Genomic DNA, 25,164 nt, shown 5'->3' with positions numbered 1-25,164 from the left:
TGTAGGCGTGAGTGATGTGTGTTTGAGGGTAGGTTTGTGTGTGAGTATGAGAGTATCTGTGCATATGAGTGAGAGAGTAGCCTAACCTACGGTATGTGTCTGTGGGTGCATGTATGAGTAATGTGAGAGACTATATAAACTTGCTCTTCAACATAACAAGTATGTCATAAGTTCACAAGCACTTACTAAGCCAGTATAAGTACAATTCTATTAGGATAACTAATCTCTCTCTCAAAGGTCTCATACAGTCGATGCAACCTCTTAAAACAATCTCTACACTAACCCTATAAATAGTATGCCAAATTCATGGTTAATAATAAACATTTACATACGAATATTGGCATTTTTTATTTATGTAATGAATAAAAAAGAAAATATCCAAATGTAAATGTTATTAGGCTAATATCATGAACGTGGAGTAACGCTTCTATTTATAAGGCTACCTCTACCCCTGCTTATCAGCATTTGTCTGTCCTGTACCTACTGAAACTCACCTGACCTGGCCCTTAGCAGTCCAACTTCAGCTTTAACAATCTCATCTGTTTAGAATGTGTTCTATCCTGCACATAATTGATTCGTATGTGATCTTTAAGTTCTGACACAACACACCAGTTCCAATTTCGCATGTCACATTGTTTCAAGCTCTAGGGCAGGTTAATACCTGTGGATTCATCAATAATGTACATTGTATCGCTGAACGTCTGGACTTGACGCGAGGGGAGGGGTTTGGTTGCTTCGGTAACTCTTGAAAACTTCTCAAAAAAGCATGGGGGAGCACTTCACTCTTCTCCCCCTGCTGCTGACAAACGCAGAGCTTTTGAAAACACTTGTGTGTTTTGACCACCTCTCAATTTATTTAAAGTAAGTAACTTAACGTTAGCTTGTTAGTTTGCTAGCCTCAACATTATCAGCTAACTTTCTTCAACAGTGCAACTCACGTTAGCTAGAGAGGCAGTCGATGCTGGTAACTTTACTTACTAATTTCCAGCCCCAAAACTGAGATGTTTGCATTAGTAGATGCCGTTACAGTGAAAAACGACTCTCTTTGTTTTAGTTTGCTGATGATAGCATAATTTTTGCTGACCCATTTGACACTTTACAGCTGCATGAAGATGACATGAATGACTCATCGTACAGTGGACACGTTCATTATTCAAATGTCATTGGTCCAGAGCGATGGCTGTACCGCCCAAGAGACGGTTATTTAGGGCGTGGCTACCTTTGAATCTGCTCCGCTGATTGGCTACTGAACCGACAACACAGAGTAACCGTAGCTAAGTTCCCCACCCACTCATCCAAGTTAGCCAGCTAGCCAAAACTTTATTAATAGCTAGGTTAGCAAAGTGCCGAATTTATAGCTAAGAAGTTAGGTTTTGTTGTTGTAGAATAAAACTGAATTTTAATTTACCGTCGAAGTATTGAAAAAGGGAGTAAAACCATTGTTCGAACTGGACCGCCTAAAGTAAGTGGACTGCTAGCCTACCCAGTTAGCTAATTACAGTAACGTTAGCTAGCTTGCTAACAGGTTGTAAAGGTTCTCTGGTTGTGTAGCCCTTTTAGTTATAAGGTAAATACAAAATATTGCTATGGTTTTGGTTGTAGCTTGCAATATGGTTAGAACTGGCTTGTTAACTTGCGGAAGAAGTTTTCAAAAGAACCGAGTTCACCATTTGGGGGACGCCTTATGTTAGGAAATATTTATTTTGAGTATGTCATTATTTGCAAATCCACGGTAACAGTTAAAGTGATAAGGCTCCAATTTCAGTTAATCTGATGTATATGTATATATATATATTTTTTTACGTATGCAAAGTTTGGTAACGGAATGACGGGTTGTGCGGTTTGTTCTGCCATTCTGTTACCAAAGTTTGCATCTGCACTGTTCTTCGGGTAAATGTGTTTTTGTAAAATTCTAAGTGGAAATTGCTAAAAGTAGTCTTTGTGCATAGTTATATGGTTTGCAATTGTTTTTTTGTTTGACATGACTTTTTAAATCATTCTCAGCATCATTCTGTTATCGTGGAATTGCCCGTATGTCTCATGTACAAAACACCTACAGTTTACTAAATTAGTTACTGTAAAAGTGCAATGGAAATGATTTTTACTGGGAAATCATGGTATGACATAATCTCATTTTTGGAAATGAATTAGGACACTAGGCTAGCAAGATCTATGTCTGAAAGAAACCAGTCGAACTAGAAGAATATTCAACTATTGAAAATAATCTAGCTATGTCACTGTCTTTTTTTTACCAGGTTTCTCATAGTCCCAATCCCAGCACTGAATAATTTCAGGTGAGGAGTGTTTCTCTTTCTAGATCGGTCCCTTTTGTTTTGATGGTGATTTGCTGGCTGTATCCTTGCTGGCTGTATCCCTGCTATCAGGCATTATGCTGCTTTGGTGTTTCTGTGTTTGCTTGGCTAATAAGAGGATGTGGACACAAAGACACAATAGATCACCCTGTGAGTACATTAAAGATGAGGTCATGGTGACAGTCCAGTGTGTGATGTGGGAGCTTCCGGTGAAGCTGGCCTTTCAAATGACTGCTTTTGTTACCGCAGCTGCGCTGTATTAGTAGATCACTTGTCCTTTTAACCACTACTTCATACAGAGTGCAGCTTTGTCACCAGGGGTGGCCGGTTCAGAGCGTTGGGCCAGTAAGAGGAAGGTTGCTGGATCGAATCCCCGAGCTGACAAGGTAAAAATCTGTCGTTCTTCCCCTGAGCAAGGCAGTTAATCCACTGTTCCCCGGGCTCCGACGACATGGATGTCGATATGGCAGAGGGGGTTGGGTTAAATGCGGAAGACACATTTCCGTTGAATACATTCAGTTGGACGACTGACTAGGTATCTCCCTTTTCCATTTGGCGCACACTACTGGAAAAGGCCTCATGCATAAGCATATGAACGAGCATGTACTGTATGTAGTTTGGGAACAGATTCCCGAAACACAAGCAGGCTCCACTTTGTATTAAAGTAGTTCACATTAACCTGGCCGCTAAACAGCAGAGCAGAGCTGACCTAGTTCTCATAGCTTTGTTCTCCAAGATTTGGGGATCGTTGATTTATGCAACTGCCCCAAATAGATGCAATGATAAACTTGCTACAAATAGTTGCTCCAAAGATAAGCTGTCTACAACGTTCCCAAAATGAGGTTTTCTGTATACTCATTGTGGCTACGATATGGGATTGTGGAGTGAAATATAAAACTGTGCTGAAATAACCTCCATCTTGGCGTGGCTGTCAGATTCTGGCCTCCCCCTGATGTGACAACCAGCGCTTTTTGGTTACAGTTCTGCTCTGTGGCATGGATGGCTGCCGGCTGGTCCCTGAATCTAGGTTGTCCACGAAGAGAACTCACAAACACTTTCTGCAGGTCATCATGTAGGCTAGGCCCTAACACAGTTAAAGAGAGAGCTCACAAGTACCCCAAAGTTATGTTACTCACTGTAATCAAAAGCGATCTAAAGTCAAGCTGCCAAACCCATTTCCATGCCGACATCACTTGTGTAAATTCTGCATACACCAGGAGGCATCTGTGCAAGCCTCAATCCCTAATGAAAGGGAAGGCTTGGCACTATATAATTCCATCTAATTACATGATATTTGTGTGCATCAGCCTTATTAACAAACAGTTGCTTCCAGAAGAGTTATCCTAATGTAAGAGGTTTTTAACCTCCTATCCTTCTTGGCTGAGGGGTGCAAGTCTTTCTCATGTCTGCTCTGCTGCCTGCCGGGGTTTTAGTGGTGTGGGGTTAAACTGAGGACAGTGGTTTTCTGGAGTGAATTCAATGCCCTGCTGCTCTCTGTGACCTCTGATCTTCACGTGACCACTGAGGTCTTTCAATTTTGCTTCAAAATGTGATGATGCATTGGTTTTATGAAGCTGTATCCAACGAGCAGATCAACAAAGGGGAGGTTTATGGTGGACCATCTCCAACCAGGTTGAAAGTTGATTACTCCTGGGTTAAGAAAGTGATGACTGGCTCAAGTCTTTCAATAATCTTTGTGAATGTCATTTGGTTACAAGCTGTTGTGATACTATTTTTTGCTAATCTATCAGAATATCCCTCTATTATCCACCAATAAATAAACCATTTTAAAATTCATCATTTAAAATGCACCTGCAGCATACATTTGAATACTGTCTGTCCTTTACATTTGTAATGATCTGCTCTTGATGTGTAGTAGTAGCCTAAATTGGGATTGGGAAAACCTGTTTACTACTAAAATGTGTGCATAGGTAAAGAGGGGGCCTACTTGACCGCATGTGGGAACGAGGTGGCAGTTGGTCTTGCTCTGGTGCTGTACCTTACCTACTAGACTAATCACTGTACTTACAATGGAATTTCCACACAAGTCTTCACTGTACAGGTCATGTTTTGAGTCTGCGGCCAGGCTACTTTCCCTATTTCTCACTAAATAATATGATTTCAATCCATCTACAATTATCTTTGCTGTGGTGGATACATGTTCTATTTTGCTTACCAATGATTTGCATAAAGCATTAAATGTATCTGTTGTGATTGGTGAAAATCCTTCTCTGCTTCTCTGCTTGCCTAGCTGTATCCTCACACTCACCCTCCGGTAGAGCCTAGCGCACCTCCGAGCACTCATGGTTGAGTCAGTGATTGATAGCTTGTGTGGGGTTTGGCTGCCACTGAACCCATCCATCGCCTATCCACTCCTCTCTCACACCCCACCTGCCTTTCTTGTGCACGCTGTTTAGTGGGTGTTGCTGTAGTGTCGTGTGGTCAGAAGGAGGCTTTACACACAGCATCTTGTGTTCTCTTCACAGAGGGCTGCTGGGGAGAGCTGTGCTGGCACTTCTAAGCCAAGCTCAAACTGTAGCCTGACTGACAACACTGTCTGAAGATCTCTCTCTGTCATTTCTGGAGCTACGTGTCAGCTTAAGAGGATTCAAAAGCGAGCACAAGGGGAATTGTAGGACTAGTTCTCCTGGACATCAATGTTTTTTTCACTTTTTGGTTTTTCATCACAATTTTTGGGATTTAAACTGAGATCGTCCCACTTATAAATATTCAATGGATTCCATTGGCTCTTTGGTTAGCATTGTTGATGAGGACCAGTCCTATCACGTCCGCTACAGGTAGGCATGAACCTACTCATACCCCCATACACTACTCTCTCAATCTTTGGTCAACATTTTGTTTCATGTACGGCCTAGAACGGGTGCTTTAAACTTTCTCTCACACTAGTGAAAAAAAGTGTTGAAGTGTTGATTTTATACATGTACACAATAGACCAAGTGGCCTATATCTCATACTGGTGTCTCATAAGTCTGTCGCACGGGATGAGATCAGCTTTCCCATGTAGCTTTCAGGTGTGAATTGCTAGGCTAGATTTCCCCTTCCATTTTACTGAAGTTATTAAAGGGGAGTGGGGTAGTAGCTGTGGCCAATGGTGTGGTTTTAGAGGCCCTCTTGGACGCAGAGACAAAAATGCGAATTTCCTGCAATTGTAAACCATTTTCCAATGGAAATGTCTCAGTTTTAAAGCTAATGCTTTATAGCTGGCTCTAGTCGTTTAAGTTTATATTGAAAACTTTTAACCCCCCCCCCCCCCCAAAAAAAAAAACTAAATATACAGAGCCAGTCAAAAGTTTGGACACCTACTCATTCAAGGGTTTTTCTTTATTTTTCTAATAGTGAAGACATCAAAACTATGAAATAACACATGTAATCACGTAGTAACCAAAAAATTGTTAAACAAATCTTAAATATATTTGAGATTCTTCAAAGTAGCCACCCTTTGCCTTGATGACAGCTTTGCACACTCTTGGGGGGTGTAAGGTGATGAAGCGTACTTCATGAGCTGTAACCAAAAAACAACTGGCATTTGGAAAGTTTGAGGTGAGGGAGAGAAAGTGTGATGGAACAAGTATTGTTAGCATTGTTAAGTATCTTGCTGGCAAATTTAATTCTCCATTAGTTAGCCAGAAATGTTGAGCAACACTGGCCAACTTAATTGATCAAATAATTTAGTTAATGGTGTGAAAATTAGCTGGTTAGTAAAGTCAGACAGCTAACGTTAGATAGCTAATGTTACAAGATCAGGTGAGTTAATGTTAGTAACCTAACCAATTCGCTATAGTAGTAACTGGTATACGACTCCTTGCCGTTCAAGTTATAATGCGTTAGTTGCCAGGGTCCAGTAAGCAATCTGTGTGAAATATTAACTAGCGAACAAACTACTCTCTGTGAACTAATGTTTTCCCTCTAAGGTATGTGGTTAATTTTCAGAATGAGAGAATTGGGTGAAATTGAGGCGTTGCGTGATAATAATCTTGTTAGGGCTAGGGTCCGCCTGACTGACGTGCCCAAAGTAAACTGCCTGTTACTCAGGCCCAGAAGCCAGGATATGCATATAGTTGGTACCATTGGATAGAAAACACTTTGAGGTTTGTAGAAATATAAAAAATAATATATGAGACTATAACACAATTGATATGGTAGGAGACAATCCAATGAAAAACCAACTGGAAATGTTTCTTTTTAAAAAAAAATCCCATGCTCTTCCATAGCTCTTCCAAGCTATGGGTCCTATGCAATTCCAGCTCCCAGATTGCAAATCCTATGGCTTCAACTAGATGTCAACACTCTTTGTTTTAAGGTTTCAAGCTTGTTTCTTCCAAAACGAGTAAGAATTTTTAGTTTTGGTACAGGGAGTTGGAAATCGGCGACGAAGAGGACGCGCACTTGCTAATTTTACTTTTCTATTGAACATACTTCTTTCTGTATGAAATATTATAGTTTAATTACATTTTAGGGTACCTGAGGATTGAATCGACATGTAGTTTGACTTATTTTAAACTTTAGCGGTAGCTTTTTGGATTCCTTTGTCTGCATGTTGAACTCAAATCGATGGTGCCAACTAAAGACTTTTTGGGATATGAAGAAGGATTTTATCTAACCTAAGGACCATGTATGTTGTAGCTGGGACACTTTGGATTGCAAATCAGAGGAAGATTTTCAAAAAGTAAGTGATTATTTAATTGCTATTTGTGATTTTATGAAGCCTGCAGGTTGAAAATATGTTGTGGGGTGCCTCCTCAAACAATCACATGGCATGCTCTCTCTGTAAAGCCCATTGTAAATTGTACAATGCAGTTAGATTAACAAGAATTTAAGCTTTTAGCCGATATAAGACACTTGTATGTACCTAGATGTTTAATATCCATAATTTTCCAGATTGTTTACTTGAATATTGCGCGCCCTCCAATTTCACCGGAAATTGTCGACGGTTGTCCTGCTGACGGGACGCCTAGCCCTAAGACGTTTTAAGTGCATTCAGCGACCAAGTGTAGCTGGGCCTGGCTTAAGCCTGGATGCCACAATTGAGGTGAAAGGAACACCACACACTTTCTCTTTCTCACTTTTTTGATTTGCTAGGGCCAAGAAACATGAGCAATGGACATTAGACCGGTAGAAATCTGTCCTTTTGGTCTAATGAGTCCAAATTTTGGATTTTGGGTTCCAACCGCCGTGTCTTTGTAAGCCAGCATGGCTACCACAGCATTTTGCAGCGATACAGCATCCCATCGGGTTTGCACTATCATTTGTTTTTCAACAGAACAATGACTCCATACACCTCCAGGCTGTGTAAGGGCTATTTGACCAAGGCCTCCACAATCACCTGACCTCAACCCAATTGAGGTTTGGGATGAGTTGGACTGCAGAGGGAAGGAAAAGCAGCCAACAAGTGCTCAGCATATCTGGGAACTCCTTCAAGACGGTTGGAAAAGTGTTCCAGATGAAGCTGCTTGAGAGAATGCCAAAAGTGTGCAAAGCTGTCATCAAGGCAAAGAGTGGCTACTTTGAGGAATCTAAAATATATTTGATTTGTTTAACACTTTTTTTTGATTCCATGTGTTATTTCATAGTTTTATGTCTTTACTATTCTACAATGTAGAAAAAAATAAAAACACTTGAATGAGTAGGTGTGTCCTAACTTTTGACTGGTACTGTGATTTATATATCAATATTTAACAATCCCCTCAAACATTCATGATTTGCTTTGTATTTGCAGTTTTAAAATTGGTTTATTCAACTTCTTTGAAAGGAGTGGAAGACATTTGTTTGGTAGAAGGCACCATCGTTGGATTTTCAACCATGTTCATCCCTGCGTATAGATTTCTGGTCAACCATTAAATTGCATTTGCGCATTGACAATTATGGCAGGCTTACATTTTAGTGTTGAATTAAGCAAGAATGTATCTCACTCCTAATCAAACCTTGTACGTTTTAAATTGAATAAACCTCTCGGCCACCTGAATCTGATTAGACACCTTTAACAAAGCTCTCTAATGCTGCCCAGCAGCTCTATAAGCAGGGCCTTTCTAATCACTGTCGGGCCAACTGTAGTAATCCCAGGTGACAAGGCCAGAGGCGAGAGAGATCTTGTCTGATAATGCTGAGATATTAAACCTCTGTCCTATGTTTAGGGTTAGGCTAATACTGTAGCAATATCATGGACTTTACTGGTTGACCGTATTGTGTGGCATGCAAAAAAACAATGGTTACTGCAAGATGGCGCCGACAGATGGTCGCCTCGTTTCGAGTTCTTAGGAAACGATGCAGTATTTATACTTTTTTTGTTGTTGGTATTATTGCTTACATTGTTACCCCAGGAAATCTTAAGTGTTATTACATACAGCCGGGAAGAACTATTGGATATAAGAGCAACGTCAACTACCAACACTACGACCAGGAATACGACTTTCCCGAAGCGAGTCTTCTGTTCGGACCACCAACCAGGATAATGGATCTAATCCCAGTAGCCAACCTAAAACAACGGCGCCGCAGACTGAGTGGCCTCTGGGTCAGGCTCCGTAGAAGAGCACATTGCCCACCGCTCCCGAGTGGACATTGGTGGCGAGTGTTATGGTCTCTTGACAGCAAGATAGACAACATTTGAGCAAGGGTTGCCTTCCAGAGAGACCTCCAGAGATTGTAACATTCTCTGTTTCACGGAAACATGGCTCTCTCGGGATTTGTTGTCAGAATCTGTTCAGCCACTGGGCTTCTCCGTGCATCGCGCCGACAGATAAACACCTCTCTGGGAAGCGGAAGCGCGGGGGTGTATGCTTCATGATTAACGAATCATGGTGTAATCATAACATACATGAACTCAAGTCCTTCTGCTCACCCAACCTAGAATTCCTTACATTCAAATGCTGGCCATTTTACCTACCAAGTTAATTCTCGTCAGATAGTCACAGCTGTGTACATTCCCCCTCAAACAGACACCAAGTTGTCCCTCAAGGAACTTCACTGGACTCTATGTTAACTGGAAACCATATATCCCGAGGCTGCATTTGTTGTAGCTGGGGATTTTAACAAAGCAAATTTGAGAACAAGACTAGCTAAATTCTATCAGCATATTGATTGCACTACGCACAGGGGTAATGCACTCGCCCACTGCTACTCTACCTTCCGCAATGCACACACAGACCTCACGCGCCTTCCCTTCAGCAAATCCGACCAAGACGCCATCTTGCTCCTGCCGTCTTATAGGAAGGAACTCAAACAGGACGTACCAGTGACGATAACAACTCAACGCTGGTCTGACCAATCGGAAACCACGCTTCAAGATTGTTTTGATCACGTGGACTGGAATATGTTCTGGTTAGCCACAGAGATCAACATAAACCTATACGCTGACTCAGTGAGTTTATAAAGAAGTGCATTGGAGATGATGTAACCACTGTGACTGTTAAAACCTACCCTAACCAGAAACCGTGGATGGATGGCAGCATTCACACAACTGAAAGCGCTAACCACCACATTTAACCATAGAAAGAGGTCTGTTTATATTCAGCCATATTCCCAATGTAGTTGTTCCCTCCAATCAAACAAGCGAAATCCCTCCTCCCCATCAAACAAGTGAAATGCCGGTACAGGGACAAGGTGGAGTTGCAATTCAATGGCTCAGACATGACGTATGTGGCAAGGTCTACAGGAAATCAGACTAGAAAAAGAACCAGCCACGTCACGGACACCATCATGCTTCCAGACAAACTAAACACCTTCTTTGCCCGCTTTGAGGATAATACAGTGCCACCGTCGCGGCCCACTAACAAGGACTGCCCCCCCCCCCCCCCCCCCCCCCTGGCCGACGTGAGTAAAACATTTCAAGATGTTAACCCTCGCAAGGCTGCTGGCCCAGGCGTGTCCTCAGAGCATGTTCAGACCAGCTGGCTGGTGTGTTTACGGATATATTCAATCGCTCCCTATCCCAGTCTGTTGTCCAACATGCTTCAAGATGGCTTCCATTGTTCCTGTACCCAAGAAGGCAAAAAGAACTGAACTAAATGACCACCGGCCCGTAGCACTCACTTCTGTCATCATGAAGTGCTTTGAGAGGCTAGCTAAGGATCATATCACCTCTACCTTACCTGCCACCCTAGACCCACTTCAGTTTGCATAACGCCCCAACCGGTCCATGGACAACGCAATTGCCATCACACTGCACACTGCCCTATCACATCTGGACAAAAGGAACACCTATGTAAGAATGCTGTTCATTGACCACCTCCAGCATTCAACACCATAGTTACCTCTAAGCTCGTCAGCAAGCTGGAGGCCCTGGTTCTCAACCCCGCGCTGTGCAATTGGGTCCTGGACTTTGACTGGCTGCCCTCAACACTGGGGTCCCACAAGTGTGCGTGCTCAGCCCCCTCCTGTAATCCCTGTCCACCCACGACTGCGTGGCCATGCACACCTCCAACTCAATCATGAAGTTTGCAGATGACACAACGGTAGTGGGCTTTACCAACAACGACGAGACAGCCTACAGGGAGGAGGTGAGGGCACTTGGAGTGTGGTGTCAGGAAAACAACCTCTCACTCACCGTCAACAAAACAAAGATGAGGGAGCACCTCCCTATCCACATCCAAGGGACAGCAGTGGAGAAGGTGGAAAGTTAAGTTCCTCTGCGTACACATCACAGACAAACTGAAATGGTCCACCCACGCCTTTGGTGAAGGCGCAACAGTGCCTCTTCAACCTCAGGAGGCTGAAGAAATGTGGCTTGTCACCCAAAACCCTGACAAACTTTTACAGATGCACAATCAAGAGCATCCTGTTAGGCTGTATCACAGCCTGGTACGACAACTGCACTGTCCTACACCTCAGGGCTCTCCAGAGGGTGCGGTCTGCACAATGCATCGCTGTGGGCAAACTACCTGCCCTGCATGACACCTACATCACCCAATGTCACAGGAAGGCCAAAAAGATCATCAAGGGCAACAACCACCTGAACCACTGCCTGTTCACACCGCTACCATTCAGAAGGCGAGATCAGTACAGGTGGATCAAAGCTGGGACGAGAGACTGAAAAACAGCTTCTATCTCAAGGCCATCAGACTGCTAAACAACAATCACTAACTCAAGATGCTGCTGCCTAAATTGAGACCCAATCAATGGCCACTTTAATAAATGGATCTCTAGTCACTTTAAACAACGCCACTTTAAATAATGCCACTTTAATCATGTTTACATATCTTACATATCTTACTCATATCACATGTCAACTCAGCAAAAAAAGAAAGGACCCTGTCTTTCAAAGATAATTCGTAAAAATTCAAATAACTTATGATCTTCATTGTAAATGATTTAAACACGATTTCCCATGCTTGTTCAATGAACCGTAAACAATTAGTGAACATGCACCTGTGGAATAGTTAAGACACTAACAGCTACAGGCGGTAGGCAATTAAGGTAAGTTATGAAAACTTAGGACACTAAAGAGGCCTTTCTACGGACTCTGAAAAACACAAAGATACCCAGGATCCCTGCTCATCTGCAAGAACCTGCCTTAGGCATGCTGCAAGGAGGCATGAGGACTGCAGATGTGGTCAGGGCAATACATTGCAATGTCTGTGCTGTGAGATGCTTAAGACAGCGCTATAGGGAGACAGGATGGACATGTGGGAGACCACGTGTAACAACACCTGCGCAGGATCGGTGCATCCGAACATCATGCGGGACAGGTACAGGATGGCAACAACAACTGCCCGAGTTACACCGGAACACACAATCCCTCCATCAGTGCTCAGACTGTCCGTAACAGGCTGAGAGATGCTGGAGAGATGTAGGCCTGTTGTAAGGCAGGTCCTCACCAGACATCACCGGCAACGACTTCGCCTTTGGGCACAAACCCACCGTCACTGGACCAGACAGGACTGGCAAAAAGTGCTCTTCACTGACGAGTCGCGGTTTTGTCTCACCGGGGGTGATGGTCGGATTCGTGTTTAATGTCGAAGGAACGAGCATTACACCGAGGCCTGTACTCTGGAGCGGGATCGAGGTGGAGTGTCTGTCATGTTCTTGGGCGGTGTGTCACAGCATCATCAGACTGAGCTTGTTGTCATTGCAGGCAATCTCAACGCTGTGCGTTGCAGGGAAGTCATCCTTCTCCCTCCATGTGGTACCCTTTCTGTTGGCTCATCCTGACATGACCCTCCAGCATGACAATGCCACCAGCCGTACTGCTCGTTCTGTGTGCGATTTCCTACAAGACAGGAATATCAGAGTTCTGCCATGGCCAGCAAAGAGCCCGGATCTCACATCTGGGACCTGTTGGATCGGAGGGTGAGGGCTACCCCCCACCCCCCCCTATAATTGGTGGAAGAGTGGGGTAACATCTCACAGCAAAAACGGCGCAAATCTGGTGCATTCCACAAGGTACACTGCAGTACTTAGTAACTGGTGTGCCCCCCCCCCCCCCCCTCTTTGTTCGGGGATGCATTATTCCACATGTCTGTAGAACTTGTTCAGTTTATGTCTGAATCTTATGTTCATACAAACATTTACACATGTTAAGTTTGCTGAAAATAAACAGAGTTGACAGTGGACATTTTTATTTATTTTCTGAGTTTATAATACCATCTATTGCACCTTGCCTATGTCGCTCATCCATATACTTGTATACATATTCTCATTCACCCCTTTTAGATTTGTGTGTATTAGGTAGTTGTTGGGGAATTATTAGATTACTTGTTAGATATTACTGCACTGTCGGAACGAGAAGCACAAGCATTTCGCTACACTTGCGTTAACATCTGCTAACCATGTGTATGTGACCAATAAGATTTTGATTTGAATTGATTTGGTTCGTTGATGACGTGGGGGGTGGATAAAACATCTTGAATGTTTTGGTGAAAGTAGCTCAGTGAGACATTGAAAAGAATAGGCTACCTAGGCCTGTGTCCGGATCCGTAATGAGTTTAGGCTAGCTCTGGACCGTTCAGTGTGTTGCTGCACAGGAATCCTCTTTCAAACCAACCCAGTGGAAGCCTCTTTAGATATGTCATGTGATGCTGTTGTGAAGGAGAAAGAAACCCAGGTAGGGTCTTAGTGTGTTAAAATAAACAAAGCAACCTCGATCCAGTATGTGGAGTACAATTTATTGTTATTTCGTCTGCAAGATGTAACGTTGTTTTATAGTCTGTAATTGGAGATGACTAAAGTAAAAAAACATCTATACAGTAAACATACCTGTTGATATATTTTGCTGAATGTAACATGCAAAAATGACAGATTTGACTGAGTTACAGTTCATAGATGAAAATCAGTTGTTTTTAATAACATGGATTTCACATACTGTACCCCCCCAGGCCCAGCCAATCAGAATACGTTTTTCCCCACAGAAGGGATTTATTACAGACAGATACTCCAATCTTTTTATTTTAGCTCATGAAAAATGGGACCAACACTTTACATGTTGCATTTATATTTCTGTTCAGTGTATATGATGTTTTATAATGCATAAGATGTATTTTAGTAGGCTATGTCTAATGCCAATATTCTTTTGAGGGCTTAAAAAAAAACACTGGGTGGGCACTTGATTTAATAGAGTACCTGAAGTCGAAAACGTGCATGCATGAACACAGGTCATCTCCTCTTCAACAAAGTGGTGGGCGCTTTTGCTGTAGAACACAAAAAGATGTCAACGAGGGCGTAACAATCGAAGCCAGGTTGCATGAAAGTGACTAATCTGTTAATCCACCCATCCCTGTGAATAATCCCTTGTGGATACTCCTCTGACCCTATCTGGGGTTAAAGTGACCAGGAGTAGGCTATGTTCAGGGTCAAACATCCAGAACGTTTTAGATAGAAATGTAATCGTCACCAGCTTGCACAATCCCCATTCTACACAGCAGACAATACATTTGTTTGAATGTTCTGGAAACATTGAAGCCCACTGAATAGCCTAGTCTTCAGAAGAGCAGTCGGAGAGATCTGTGTATTGTACTGTAGAGACCACGTAGATCGATCTGTCCTACCATAACAAACCCACTGATAAACCAAGGCTGTTTTTCTCAGGTGGAAGTAAGTAGCCAAACAAACATTCACAGTCTGATGGAGTGAGAGGGATGCTAGTCCTGGGTTTTGAGATGGGGAAAACCCATCTATAACTTTTGGTTTGTAGTTTATTCAAACTGTGGCCACTTTGGAATGTTAAGACTAGCTACACTTGTAGTTCTTTTGAGTGTTAGTGGAAGGGGCAAGAGAATGTTCTTGTCCAAAACAACTTCTCCTGTCTGTTCCTACTGAGCATCTTGTATCAACAAGAGACCTCTGTTCCTATCTTCTACCTAAACCCCTTCTACTGCCTCTTGTAGGATGGATGCATCCTGCCTGGAGCTGGCCCTGGAGGGTGAGCGGCTCTGTAAAGTGGGTGACTACCACGCTGGAGTGTCCTTCTTCGAAACAGCCATCCAGGTTGGCACAGAGGACCTGCAGGTGCTGAGTGCCATTTACAGCCAGCTGGGCAATGCATACTTCCATCTGCACGACTACGCCAAGGCGTTGGAGTTCCACCATCACGACCTCACCTTGACCAGGTAGGAAGGAACACACCTTGGCCAGGTAGGAAGGAACACACCTTGGCCAGGTAGGAAGGAACACACCTTGGCCAGGTAGGAAGGAACACACCTTGGCCAGGTAGGAAGGAACACACCTTGGCCAGGTAGGAAGGAACACACCTTGGCCAGGTAGGAAGGAACACACCGTGACCAGGTAGGAAGGAACACACCGTGACCAGGTAGGAAGGAACACACCTTGACCAGGTAGGAAGGAACACACCTTGACCAGGTAGGAAGGAACACACCTATGACCCAGGGCTCATATTCATAATGTTTCTCAGAGTAGGACCATTGTCCCGTCTTATCAGCAGGACCTCACCACACAACTCCTATGTCTGTAGTGTTTTCCCTATGTGCTGGCCGTCGTATTTATAAATACGCCCACGATTTTTGCGACAGGCTTAGATAAACATCTTAGATATAGACTACTTTACTGCTGACGGTAAATGTAGTCAACTAGCAGCTGTTATGGTTATGTATCAATGTTTGATTGCTACTTCCTCTCTTTATATTTGTCCCACCAAAATATATTTTGACCACTTGAAAAAACGAACTGCTACTTTTTGTTTTAACGTTTCAATTTGGTAGTCCCAATAGTCAGTCCAGCCCTCCTCGGCTAGAATGATCAATATGAATCTAATAGTGATCTATTGATAGGACAGGCGCATGCATGTCAGTCACATGGCGAGCGATGACCGAAAAACACTGCTAGTTTGACAGTATGCTGTTTCTCCCATGTGATTTGTGTGCGCTGTGGTTGGTTGCAATCCAAAAAATTTACACGGAGGATGGAGGGCACATGATGCTCCTTCAATCGTCTCTGTGTGAATCTGCACCTCCCATGTAATATGTGGTAACAATGAGTCGAAATCCACTTAATCCATCCTAATTATTTCCTGTAGCCAGCCACAGAGCCAAGGCACGTAGGCCATTTACGATGCTTTGATTGACAACCAAACAGCATGTGTTGATTAGTTATCACATGTCTCAAATTAACTGAATAAAGTCAATCTCCTATATCCCTTTGCCATTCATAAATCATACACCGTAGTTATAAGTCCATTGCATCGCACCGGGACAAGTAAACCATAGATCTGGCTTGTATTTCCTTAGGATACAAAGCCCATGTCGTGACTTGCCAGAGAGTGACGTTTCAGTGAGTGACTCGTCAGTGTAGCCTACCGAATCTCATTGGTGAGAGCTGTTCATTTGGCTCCCTAGTTGGCATATTGGTAGGCTTTTTGCTGAGAATCTGCAGATAAATGATGAAATATACGATGAAGATGGTGAATCCTCACTGCAGAAACAATAGGTGTTGGAGAGAGAGACTCATTCTGGTCCAGATAGGATAATGATTCATTGTCACATCAGAAATATATAATGGGTAAGACTGATATAACCCTTTTCATTTGTTTAATTTAACCTTTTATTGGTCAAGATCATGTGTGTGTTTTTCTGTTTTAATAAAATCCCATTCTCAGGACCATCGGGGACCAGATGGGAGAGGCTAAATCCAGCGGTAACCTAGGCAACACATTGAAGGTGTTGGGTAGGTTTGATGAGGCTGTGGTCTGCTGTCAGAGGCACTTAGACATTGCCATGGACCTGAACGACAAGGTGAGATTGATTCATGAATGATGGTTATTAGGCCTCCTGAAACGAATTTGCTGTTTTTTCTGGTGTTTAAATGCTTTTTTCCCCTGTTGTGGAGTTGACATTGGCCCTGTTTTAAAAAAATAAAATAAAATAAAAAAATAACATTTTTGGTATCTGTTAGGTGGGACAGGCGAGGGCGCTGTATAACTTTGGGAACGTGTATCATGCAAAAGGAAAGAGCATCTGCTGGAGCGGGGCGGAGCCAGGAGAGTTCCCCGAGGAGGTCACTACTGCACTTAGGAAAGCAGCGGAATATTACCAGTAAGTTTGTTTGTGTGCAAGCATTGCATTCATGTGTGTTCGGTACATTTTGCATCTTGTAAGTCAGATACCGTAGAGTAAATAAATGTACAGTATCAGTCAAAAGTTTGGACCTACTCATTCAATGGTTTTTCTTTATATTTATTATTTTCTACATTGTAGAAAAATAGTGAAGATGTCGAAATGATGAAATAACACATATGGAATCATGTAGTAACCAAAAAAAGTGTTAAACAAATAAATAGATTTTAAATTCTTCAAAGTAGCCACTCTTTGCCTTGATGACAGCTTCATGAGGAATGCTTTTCCAACAGTCTTGAGTTCCCACATATGCTGAACACTTGTTGGCTGCTTTTCCTTCACTCTGTGGTCCAACTCATCCCAAACCATCTCAATTGGGTTGAGGTCAGGTGATTATGTAGGCTCCGGCACTCCATCACTCTCCTTGGTCAAAAACCCCTTACACAGCCTGGAGGTGTGTTATGGGTCATTGTTCTGTTGAAAAATAAAGGATAGTCTCACTAAGCGCAAACCAGATGGGATGACGTATCGCTGCAGAATGCTGTTTGGCCAAAGGACAGATTTCCAAGTCTAATGTCAATTGCTTTTGTTTCTTGACTCAAGCAAGTCTCTTCTTATTGGTGTCCTTTGGTTTCTTAGCAGCAAATCGACCATGAAGGCCTGATTCACACAGGCCTCCTCTGAACAGTTGATGTTGAAATGTGTCTGTTACTTGAACTTTGATGCATTTATTTGGGCTGCAATCTGAGGTGCAGTTAATTGCCCATTTCTGAGGCTGGTAACTCTAATGAACTTATCCTCTGCAGCAGAGGTAACTCTGGGTCTTCCTTTCCTGTGGCGGTCCTCATGAGCCGGTTTCATCATAGCGCTGGTGATGGTTTTTGCGACTGCACTTGAAGAAAACTTTCAATGTTCTTGAAATGTTCAGGATTGACTGACCTTCATGTCTTAAAGTAATGATGGACTGTCGTTTCTCTTTGCTTATTTGAGCTGTTCTTGCCATAATATGGACCTGGTCTTTAACCAAATAGCCCCATCTTCTGTATACCACCCCTACCTTGTCACAACCCAACTGATTGGCTCAAATGCATTAAGAAGGAAAGAAAAAAAAAGAAAAAATAACAAGGCACACGTGTTAATTGAAATGCATTCCAGGTGACTACCTCATGAAGCTCGTTGAGAGAATTCCAAGAGTGTGCAAAACTGTCAAGGCAAAGGGTGGCTACTTTACAAATATTAACTTTTTCGGTCACTACATGATTCCATATGTTATTTCATAGTTTTGATGTCTTCACTATTATTCTACAATGTAGAAAATAGTAAAAATGAAGAAAAAATGTTAAATCAGTAGGTGTGTCCAAACTTTTGACTGGTTTTATTTATATATATTATTTCTTTCATCACATTCCCAGTGGGTCAGAAGTTTACATACACTCATAGTATTTGGTAGCATTCCCTTTTAAATTGTTTAACTTGGGTCAAACGTTTCGGGTAGCCTTCCACATGCTTCCCACAATAAGCTGGGTCAATTTTGGCCTATTCCTCCTGACAGAGCTGGTGTAACTGAGTCAGGTTTGTAGGCCTCCTTGCTCGCACACACTTTTTCAGTTCTGCCCACACATTTTCTATAGGATTGAGGTCAGGACTTTGATGGCCACTCCAAAACCTTGACTTTGTTGTCCATCATTAATTCAATGGTTTGTCTATATCCAGAGCAAACTTATCCATAGTGAAGGAGCTTGGAGACCCGGCCGCCCAGGGCCGAACATATGGTAACCTTGGCAACACACACTACCTGTTAGGAAACTTCCAGAATGCAGTGGCGTCACATGAACAGGTAATGAAAATCTTATCAAAGTTTATAGCGTGACATTTACTGCTCGATTCAATAAAAAACTGTACTGTTGTAGCATATAAAACGCACAATTCTTATCCTATGACAATATGGAATAGTGGTTTTGCGTTCTATAGTAGAAATACTAGTTAAACTCACTTCACTGGATGATTAATAATAGCTTGTACACAAAGTAACTGCAAAAACATTGCAAAAGGCAAGTTTGATTTAAATCCAGTTAAGTCTTTCGTCAGATTTCCTTTTTCAATGGTTCTCTGTAGTTAATTCTAATGTCCTGTATGGCTCAGTACAGTCAACAGAAAGACTGTAGGTAAACACCACATAATGGAAGACTAGAGTCGCTGGCTGTTCCGATACCAAGGTGTTGGGGTGGGTAGAGTCGCTGGCTGGCTGTTCCGTACCAAGGTGTTGGGGCGGGTACAGTCGCTGGCTGGCTGTTCCGTACCAAGGTGTTGGGGCGGGTACAGTCGCTGGCTGGCTGTTCCGATACCAAGGTGTTGGGGCGGGTAGAGTCGCTGGCTGGCTGTTCCGATACCAAGGTGTTGGGGCGGGTAGAGTCGCTGGCTGGCTGTTCCGATACCAAGGTGTTGGGGCGGGTAGAGTCGCTGGCTGGCTGTTCCGTACCAAGGTGTTGGCGGGTAGAGTCGCTGGCTGGCTGTTCCGTACCAAGGTGTTGGCGGGTAGAGTCGCTGGCTGGCTGTTCCGTACCAAGGTGTTGGGGTGGGTAGAGTCGCTGGCTGGCTGTTCCGTAGTCGCTGGCTGGCTGTTCCGTAGTCGCTGGCTGGCTGTTCTGATATCAAGGTGTTGGGGTGGGTAGAGTCGCTGGCTGGCTGTTCTGATACCAAGGTGTTTGGGTGGGTAGAGTCGCTGGCTGGCTGTTCCATAGTCGCTGGCTGGCTGTTCCGTACCAAGGTGTTGGGGAGGGTAGAGTCGCTGGCTGGCTGTTCCGTAGTCGCTGGCTGGCTGTTCCGTACCAAGGTGTTGGGGTGGGTAGAGTCGCTGGCTGGCTGTTCCGTACCAAGGTGTTGGGGTGGGTAGAGTCGCTGGCTGGCTGTTCCGTAGTCGCTGGCTGGCTGTTCCGTACCAAGGTGTTGGGGTGGGTAGAGTCGCTGGCTGGCTGTTCCGTAGTCGCTGGCTGGCTGTTCCGTACCAAGGTGTTGGGGTGAGTAGAGTCGCTGGCTGGCTGTTCCGATACCAAGGTGTTGGGGCGGGTAGAGTCGCTGGCTGGCTGTACCGATACCAAGGTGTTGGGGCGGGTAGAGTCGCTGGCTGGCTGTTCCGATACCAAGGGGTTGGGGCGGGTAGAGTCGCTGGCTGGCTGTTCCGATACCAAGGTGTTGGGGCGGGTAGTCGCTGGCTGGCTGTTCCGATACCAAGGTGTTGGGGCGGGTAGAGTCGCTGGCTGGCTGTACCGATACCAAGGTGTTGGGGCGGGTAGAGTCGCTGGCTGGCTGTTCCGATACAAGGGGTTGGGGCGGGTAGAGTCGCTGGCTGGCTGTTCCGATACCAAGGGGTTGGGGCGGGTAGAGTCGCTGGCTGGCTGTTCCGATACCAAGGTGTTGGGGCGGGTAGAGTCGCTGGCTGGCTGTTCCGATACCAAGGTGTTGGGGCGGGTAGAGTCGCTGGCTGGCTGTTCCGATACCAAGGTGTTGGGGCGGGTAGAGTCGCTGGCTGGCTGTTCCGATACCAAGGTGTTGGGGCGGGTAGAGTCGCTGGCTGGCTGGTCCGATACCAAGGTGTTGGGGCGGGTAGAGTCGCTGGCTGGCTGTTCCGTACCAAGGTGTTGGGGCGGGTGGGTGGGTGCATTTCTGGCCCGGTGTCCGTGTGTGTTCATCCATTTCTTTTCCTTTCCCAGCGCCTCCAGATTGCCAAGGAGTTTGGCGACCGCTCAGCAGAGAGAAGGGCCTACTGCAACCTGGGGAACGCGTATATATTCCTGGGTGAATTTGAAGTGGCAGCCGAGCATTACAAGTGAGCCAAACCCCCAGCCCAGCCATTCATCTTCTCTCAATGACGTTCACTCCCTCTGTCTCGGAGTCCAGCTGTTAAAACAACTCTTCTTTCTGTCTGGACCCTGGAGGTTTTCACACAGTTAAGAGGCCGTAGGGTTTTCAGGAGAGAAATGGCAGCCGCTATACCTCAAAGGACTATAATGTCAAGAGGGCTAGCAAACCGATAAGTGTGTGTGTGTGAATTCATATACTGAACTTAATTTCAGGACCAGAGTAGCCTTTGTGTGTCACTCTGAATGACAGCCAGTGATCTAATGTGATTGTATTGTGGTTGTCAGGAGGACTCTGCAGCTGGCCAGACAGCTGAAAGACCGGGCTGTAGAGGCTCAGGCCTGTTACAGTCTGGGCAACACCTACACACTCCTCCAGGACTACGAGAGGGCCATAGACTACCACCTCAAACACCTGATCATAGCACAGGACCTCAACGACCGGATTGGTGAGGGCCGGGCGTGCTGGAGTTTAGGGAACGCTCACACCGCCCTGGGGAACCATGACCAGGCCATGCACTTTGCTGAGAAACACCTGGAGATCTCCAAAGAGGTACCACCTCCCTTATCCCCTATAGATATACAGTTCAGGACAAAGCCTTCAAGAGTCTGATCAAAGAAAGAGGAGTTGCTCTGAAAATGCAGCATGGTCAATCCCAGTTTGTGTGTGTGTGTGTTCCAGACTGGTGACCGGAGCGGGGAGCTGACGGCCCGTATGAACGTGTCAGACCTGCAGATGGTGCTGGGGCTGAGCTACAGCACCAACAACTCCACCCTGTTTGAGAACCCCATCAAGGACATGGACCTCAACCTGCATGGAGCAAGGCCCCGGATGGGACGGAGAAACAGCATGGAAAACCTGGAGCTCATGAAACTCACCCCCGACAAGATCAATGTAAGTCACTGGGTTTAAATGTTCATTCTGAGACTCTCTTCCCTAGGCCTAGTGGCAATTCAAAGTGCACTATTAACCTGAAGTGAGTGAAATTAATTACACATGGCACCTTTTTAAAATGTACTGTTTTGTCTTTATAACAACTCTTAACTGTTTGATGTGTATTTTGACACCGAAGTTAGATGTGATTTGTATAAAGTCTGTTTTGACGTGTGTGTCCTCTCCCTCTTGTCTCCAGGCTCAGAAGTGGACCAGTGACATCCTGACCAAGCAGCCTAAACACACCCTGGCTAAGAGCTCCTCCAAGCTGTTCTTCATCAGCCGTCTGCGGGGGAAGAAGACCAGGGCTGGGGGCTCCAGTAAAGTCCTGCAGGACACCAGTAACACCTCCCAGAACCCTGCACAGGGACCACAGAAGGTAAGAGGGAAACCTGCGTTTCAGGTATCCACCTAGCGTGTGCTTTTCTATGGGTTTGTGTGTCTGTGTATGCATGCATGCCCACGAGAGAGAGCGTGAGATTGACGTGTCCTCTTGTACTTATCTCGTTGTGGATTGGAATAAAGTATTGAAATCGGTGGTGGTTGATGCTGTTTTAAGATCAGGGAGGACAAATGTTTTGTTTTTTATGTGCCTTATTTCTATTACAGCATATTGGACGACAGTCATTCATATTTCATTCACCCAGTTCAATGTAACAGCAATGGGTTTAGGTACTCAAATGTTCCCTGTACCCATCATGAGGTTGCTACAGCCTAGCCTACAAATGAAAGTTAAAACGTAGGTACACAGGTCGAGAGACGAATTGGAGTAATCAAGGTGACAGACATTGGCACATTCAATACTGAATACTGATCACCCCGTGCACACACAGTTAATTTTCATAGCAGCCTCATACAGCATCAACACTTTGCTCATTGTATAATTCCTTCTCGCATCTACATGCTTTCCTCTCACCTTTTCCCTTCGCTTGTGGACTTCAGTGTAAAACACAAAATGTCTGTGACACAGGAGGTTGGTATCACCTTAATTGGGAGGGCAGGCTCTTGATAAAGGCTGGAGCAGAATGAGTGGAATGGTATCAAATACATCAGACACATGGTTTCCATGTGTCTGAGACCATTCCAGTTACTCCGCTCCAGCCATTATCACGAGCCGTCCTCCCCTCAGCAGCCTCCACTGGTCTGTGACCAGGTCTGGTCTGTGACTATAACCTCTCCAAGCCAAACCGTCATACCATAACCGCTAACAGCTACACAGCCTACATCATTGTCACCATTATTAATGTTTCACATTCTTAAAATAAAGTGGTGATCCTAACTGACCTAAGACAGGGAACTTTTACTAGGACTAAATGTCAGGAATTGTGAAACTGAGTTTAAATGTATTTGGCTAAGGTGTATGTAAACTTCTGACTTCAACTGTAGCTTGCTCTCTCTTTCTTTCTGCTGCTTCTCCTTAATTTTAGCTCCTTAATTTTATCCTTTCAGTACTAGATTCATTCTCTGATCCTTTGATTGAATGGACATGTCAGTTCATGCTGCAAGAGCTCTTATAGGTTGGAGGACGTCCTCCGTAGGTCGTCATAATGACTGTGTAGGTCTATGGAAGGGGGTGAGAACCATGAGCCTCCTAGGTTTTGTATTGAAGTCTATGTAGCTAGAAGACTCAAAATAGCTGTCCTCCGGCTACACCATGGTATTACCCAAGAGGGTGCTGTTGAGGCTACTGTAGACCTTCAATATATTCAGTGTTTAATCAGTTATTTGGTGGCGTGAATATATTTTGTATAGTCTTGTATACATTTATTTTTTTGGTTCGCTATTTACATTTTTATGAAATTCACAGAGTAGGATGGTTCTCCTCTGAGGAGCCTCCACTGATTCAAATATGTCTCACTCACTCAGAGGGCCAGTCCAGACATGCTCGGGGACGAGGGCTTCTTTGACCTGCTAAGTCGTTTCCAGAGTAACCGGATGGACGACCAGCGCTGTTCCATACAAGAGAAGAGCCGTCTGTCAGTCAGTACCAGCTCCTCTGACTCTCCACCCAGAGCCATGAGGAAATGTGAGTACACACACATCAACATTTCTCTGTGATCGCCTTGATCTCTCGCTCTGACCTCTCTCCCTCTCCTCCAGCAGTGTCCGAGGCAGTAGCAGGCCTGGGCTCTGGGTCTGGTGCCCAGGGTCGCCGGTTAGAGGAAGGTGGAGGTGCTGGGGGTAGTTTGCCTGGCCTTCGGCTCAACAGGCACAGCAGCCAGGCTGTCCTCAGCCACCTGATGGCTAACGCAGGCAACACGGAGCCTGACGATGACTTCTTCGACATGCTTGTCAAATGCCAGGTGTGAGGTTTAAATAGACTCAACTTTTCACTAGGGTGGTGTTGCACAATGTAGCAAAACATTGTGCTAGATCTCAGTACTTTATATTGAAAGGGGGGAAAAGTGTTCCTTTTCGTCCACTTTTTTACCTCCTATACCCTCCTTCCCCTCAGGGTTCTCGTCTGGATGACCAGCGCTGCGCCCCTCCCCCGGCCCGTGGCCCCACCGTCCCAGACGAGGACTTCTTCAGCCTCATCACGAGGTCCCAGGCCAAACGCATGGACGAGCAGCGGGTCACCCTGCCCTCCGCTGCAGGCTCCGCAGCACGGCCCTGCTCCAACTGAGCCCTGCCCATGTAGAGTACCGCGACGGGTGAAAACCCAGGAGACGGGGCTTCTGGAGGAAAACGTTGTGGAAGTTTCGTCCACTTGTGGAGATGAGGACGTTGATACTGTACTCAACAGTGGATGGGGCTATTTTACATAGACCAGAACTTTTCAATGGTATTTTCTCTCCATAACATAGACCAATAATGGTTGTTGTTGTTGTTAGGATTCAGAAGCCTCATTTCCCAGTTGAAAGCACTGCCAGCATTAATGTAGTAGCCTATAGGGAACAATGCAACATTCAAAAACTAACCTACTGAGGGTTATAGACTATGAAATCAACTGTTCTCAATTTTTCCTAAGATTTTACCTTGTACTCTGTCTGAAACTGTACTGGACCTGTAAAACTACACAGATGAACATGAGCTAACATATCAAATGAGTAGGTCAAGGGCATTCCTTTCTATGATTATGTACTCACTACAACCTGAAAATGTATCTTTAGATACAAACAACTGCAGTCATGACTCATGTATTTATTGTACGTTTTTTGGTAATGATTTTGTTTTATTAAGTGCTTACGTGCTGCCGTTTTACTTCCCCTTGTGGCTTGAAGTGGTTGGTTTGATTTTGCAAATTTTTTTTCTGATGTAGACTAGACTCAAAGACAGGTACAGCACTATCTTTCCATGTGTTTTTGAATTGTCTATATGTGTATGTTAGGAGTTGTGGGGATACCTCATTTAGGTAAGGAATTAAAAAAGAAATGCTCTTTCAGCCTAAACCATCTTTGATAAAATAATGAATACACCCATGGGTGTGTTTCGTCCCTGATGCTATTTTGTACTTCCTATATTGTTTTTATGAGATCAGAGCAATGAACACTTGTTTATTTAGTATAGAAATCATGTTTTATTTTAAAATGTGTTCTCAAAAA

The 25,164-nt window shown here is 44.4% G+C and overlaps 1 protein-coding gene across 18 annotated transcripts; it reads left to right on the top strand.

The window, feature by feature from the left end:
• Window positions 1-709: 709 nt before the first annotated feature.
• gpsm2 (G protein signaling modulator 2) lies at window positions 710-25,164 on the top strand. 18 transcript variants are annotated; one of them, XM_090225918.1, is made up of 15 exons: window positions 710-861; window positions 2,256-2,294; window positions 2,612-2,698; window positions 4,799-5,110; window positions 14,648-14,869; window positions 16,372-16,507; window positions 16,668-16,807; window positions 18,542-18,665; window positions 20,539-20,654; window positions 20,974-21,238; window positions 21,368-21,580; window positions 21,819-21,998; window positions 23,486-23,645; window positions 23,720-23,922; window positions 24,075-25,164. In XM_090225918.1, exons 4-15 carry the CDS (start codon window positions 5,046-5,048, stop codon window positions 24,243-24,245), a joined length of 1,995 nt encoding a protein of 664 aa, XP_090082044.1. In that variant the 5' UTR covers window positions 710-861; window positions 2,256-2,294; window positions 2,612-2,698; window positions 4,799-5,045; the 3' UTR covers window positions 24,246-25,164. The 18 variants fall into 18 exon arrangements, with proteins under 18 accessions (XP_090082044.1, XP_036822088.2, XP_090082047.1 ...); XM_021588830.3 differs by lacking the exon at window positions 710-861 and adding an exon at window positions 1,242-1,462; XM_090225922.1 differs by lacking the exon at window positions 710-861 and adding an exon at window positions 1,254-1,462 and having other exon boundaries at window positions 23,723-23,922.

The sequence above is a fragment of the Oncorhynchus mykiss genome, chromosome 28 (assembly GCF_057628025.1).
Source record: "Oncorhynchus mykiss isolate SJ-2025 chromosome 28, ASM5762802v1, whole genome shotgun sequence".
Classification (NCBI taxonomy): domain Eukaryota; kingdom Metazoa; phylum Chordata; class Actinopteri; order Salmoniformes; family Salmonidae; genus Oncorhynchus; species Oncorhynchus mykiss.
This window is presented reverse-complemented; position numbering and strand designations above follow the sequence as displayed.

Excerpts from the sequence above, each read along its gene's own strand:
- gpsm2 (XM_090225918.1), top strand. The coding sequence starts at position 5,046 with ATGGATTCCATTGGCTCTTTGGTTAGCATTGTTGATGAGGACCAGTCC. Across the intron at positions 14,870-16,371 it reads CACGACCTCACCTTGACCAG|GACCATCGGGGACCAGATGG; the intron begins GTAGGAAGGAAC and ends TCCCATTCTCAG. Across the intron at positions 16,808-18,541 it reads AAAGCAGCGGAATATTACCA|AGCAAACTTATCCATAGTGA; the intron begins GTAAGTTTGTTT and ends GTCTATATCCAG.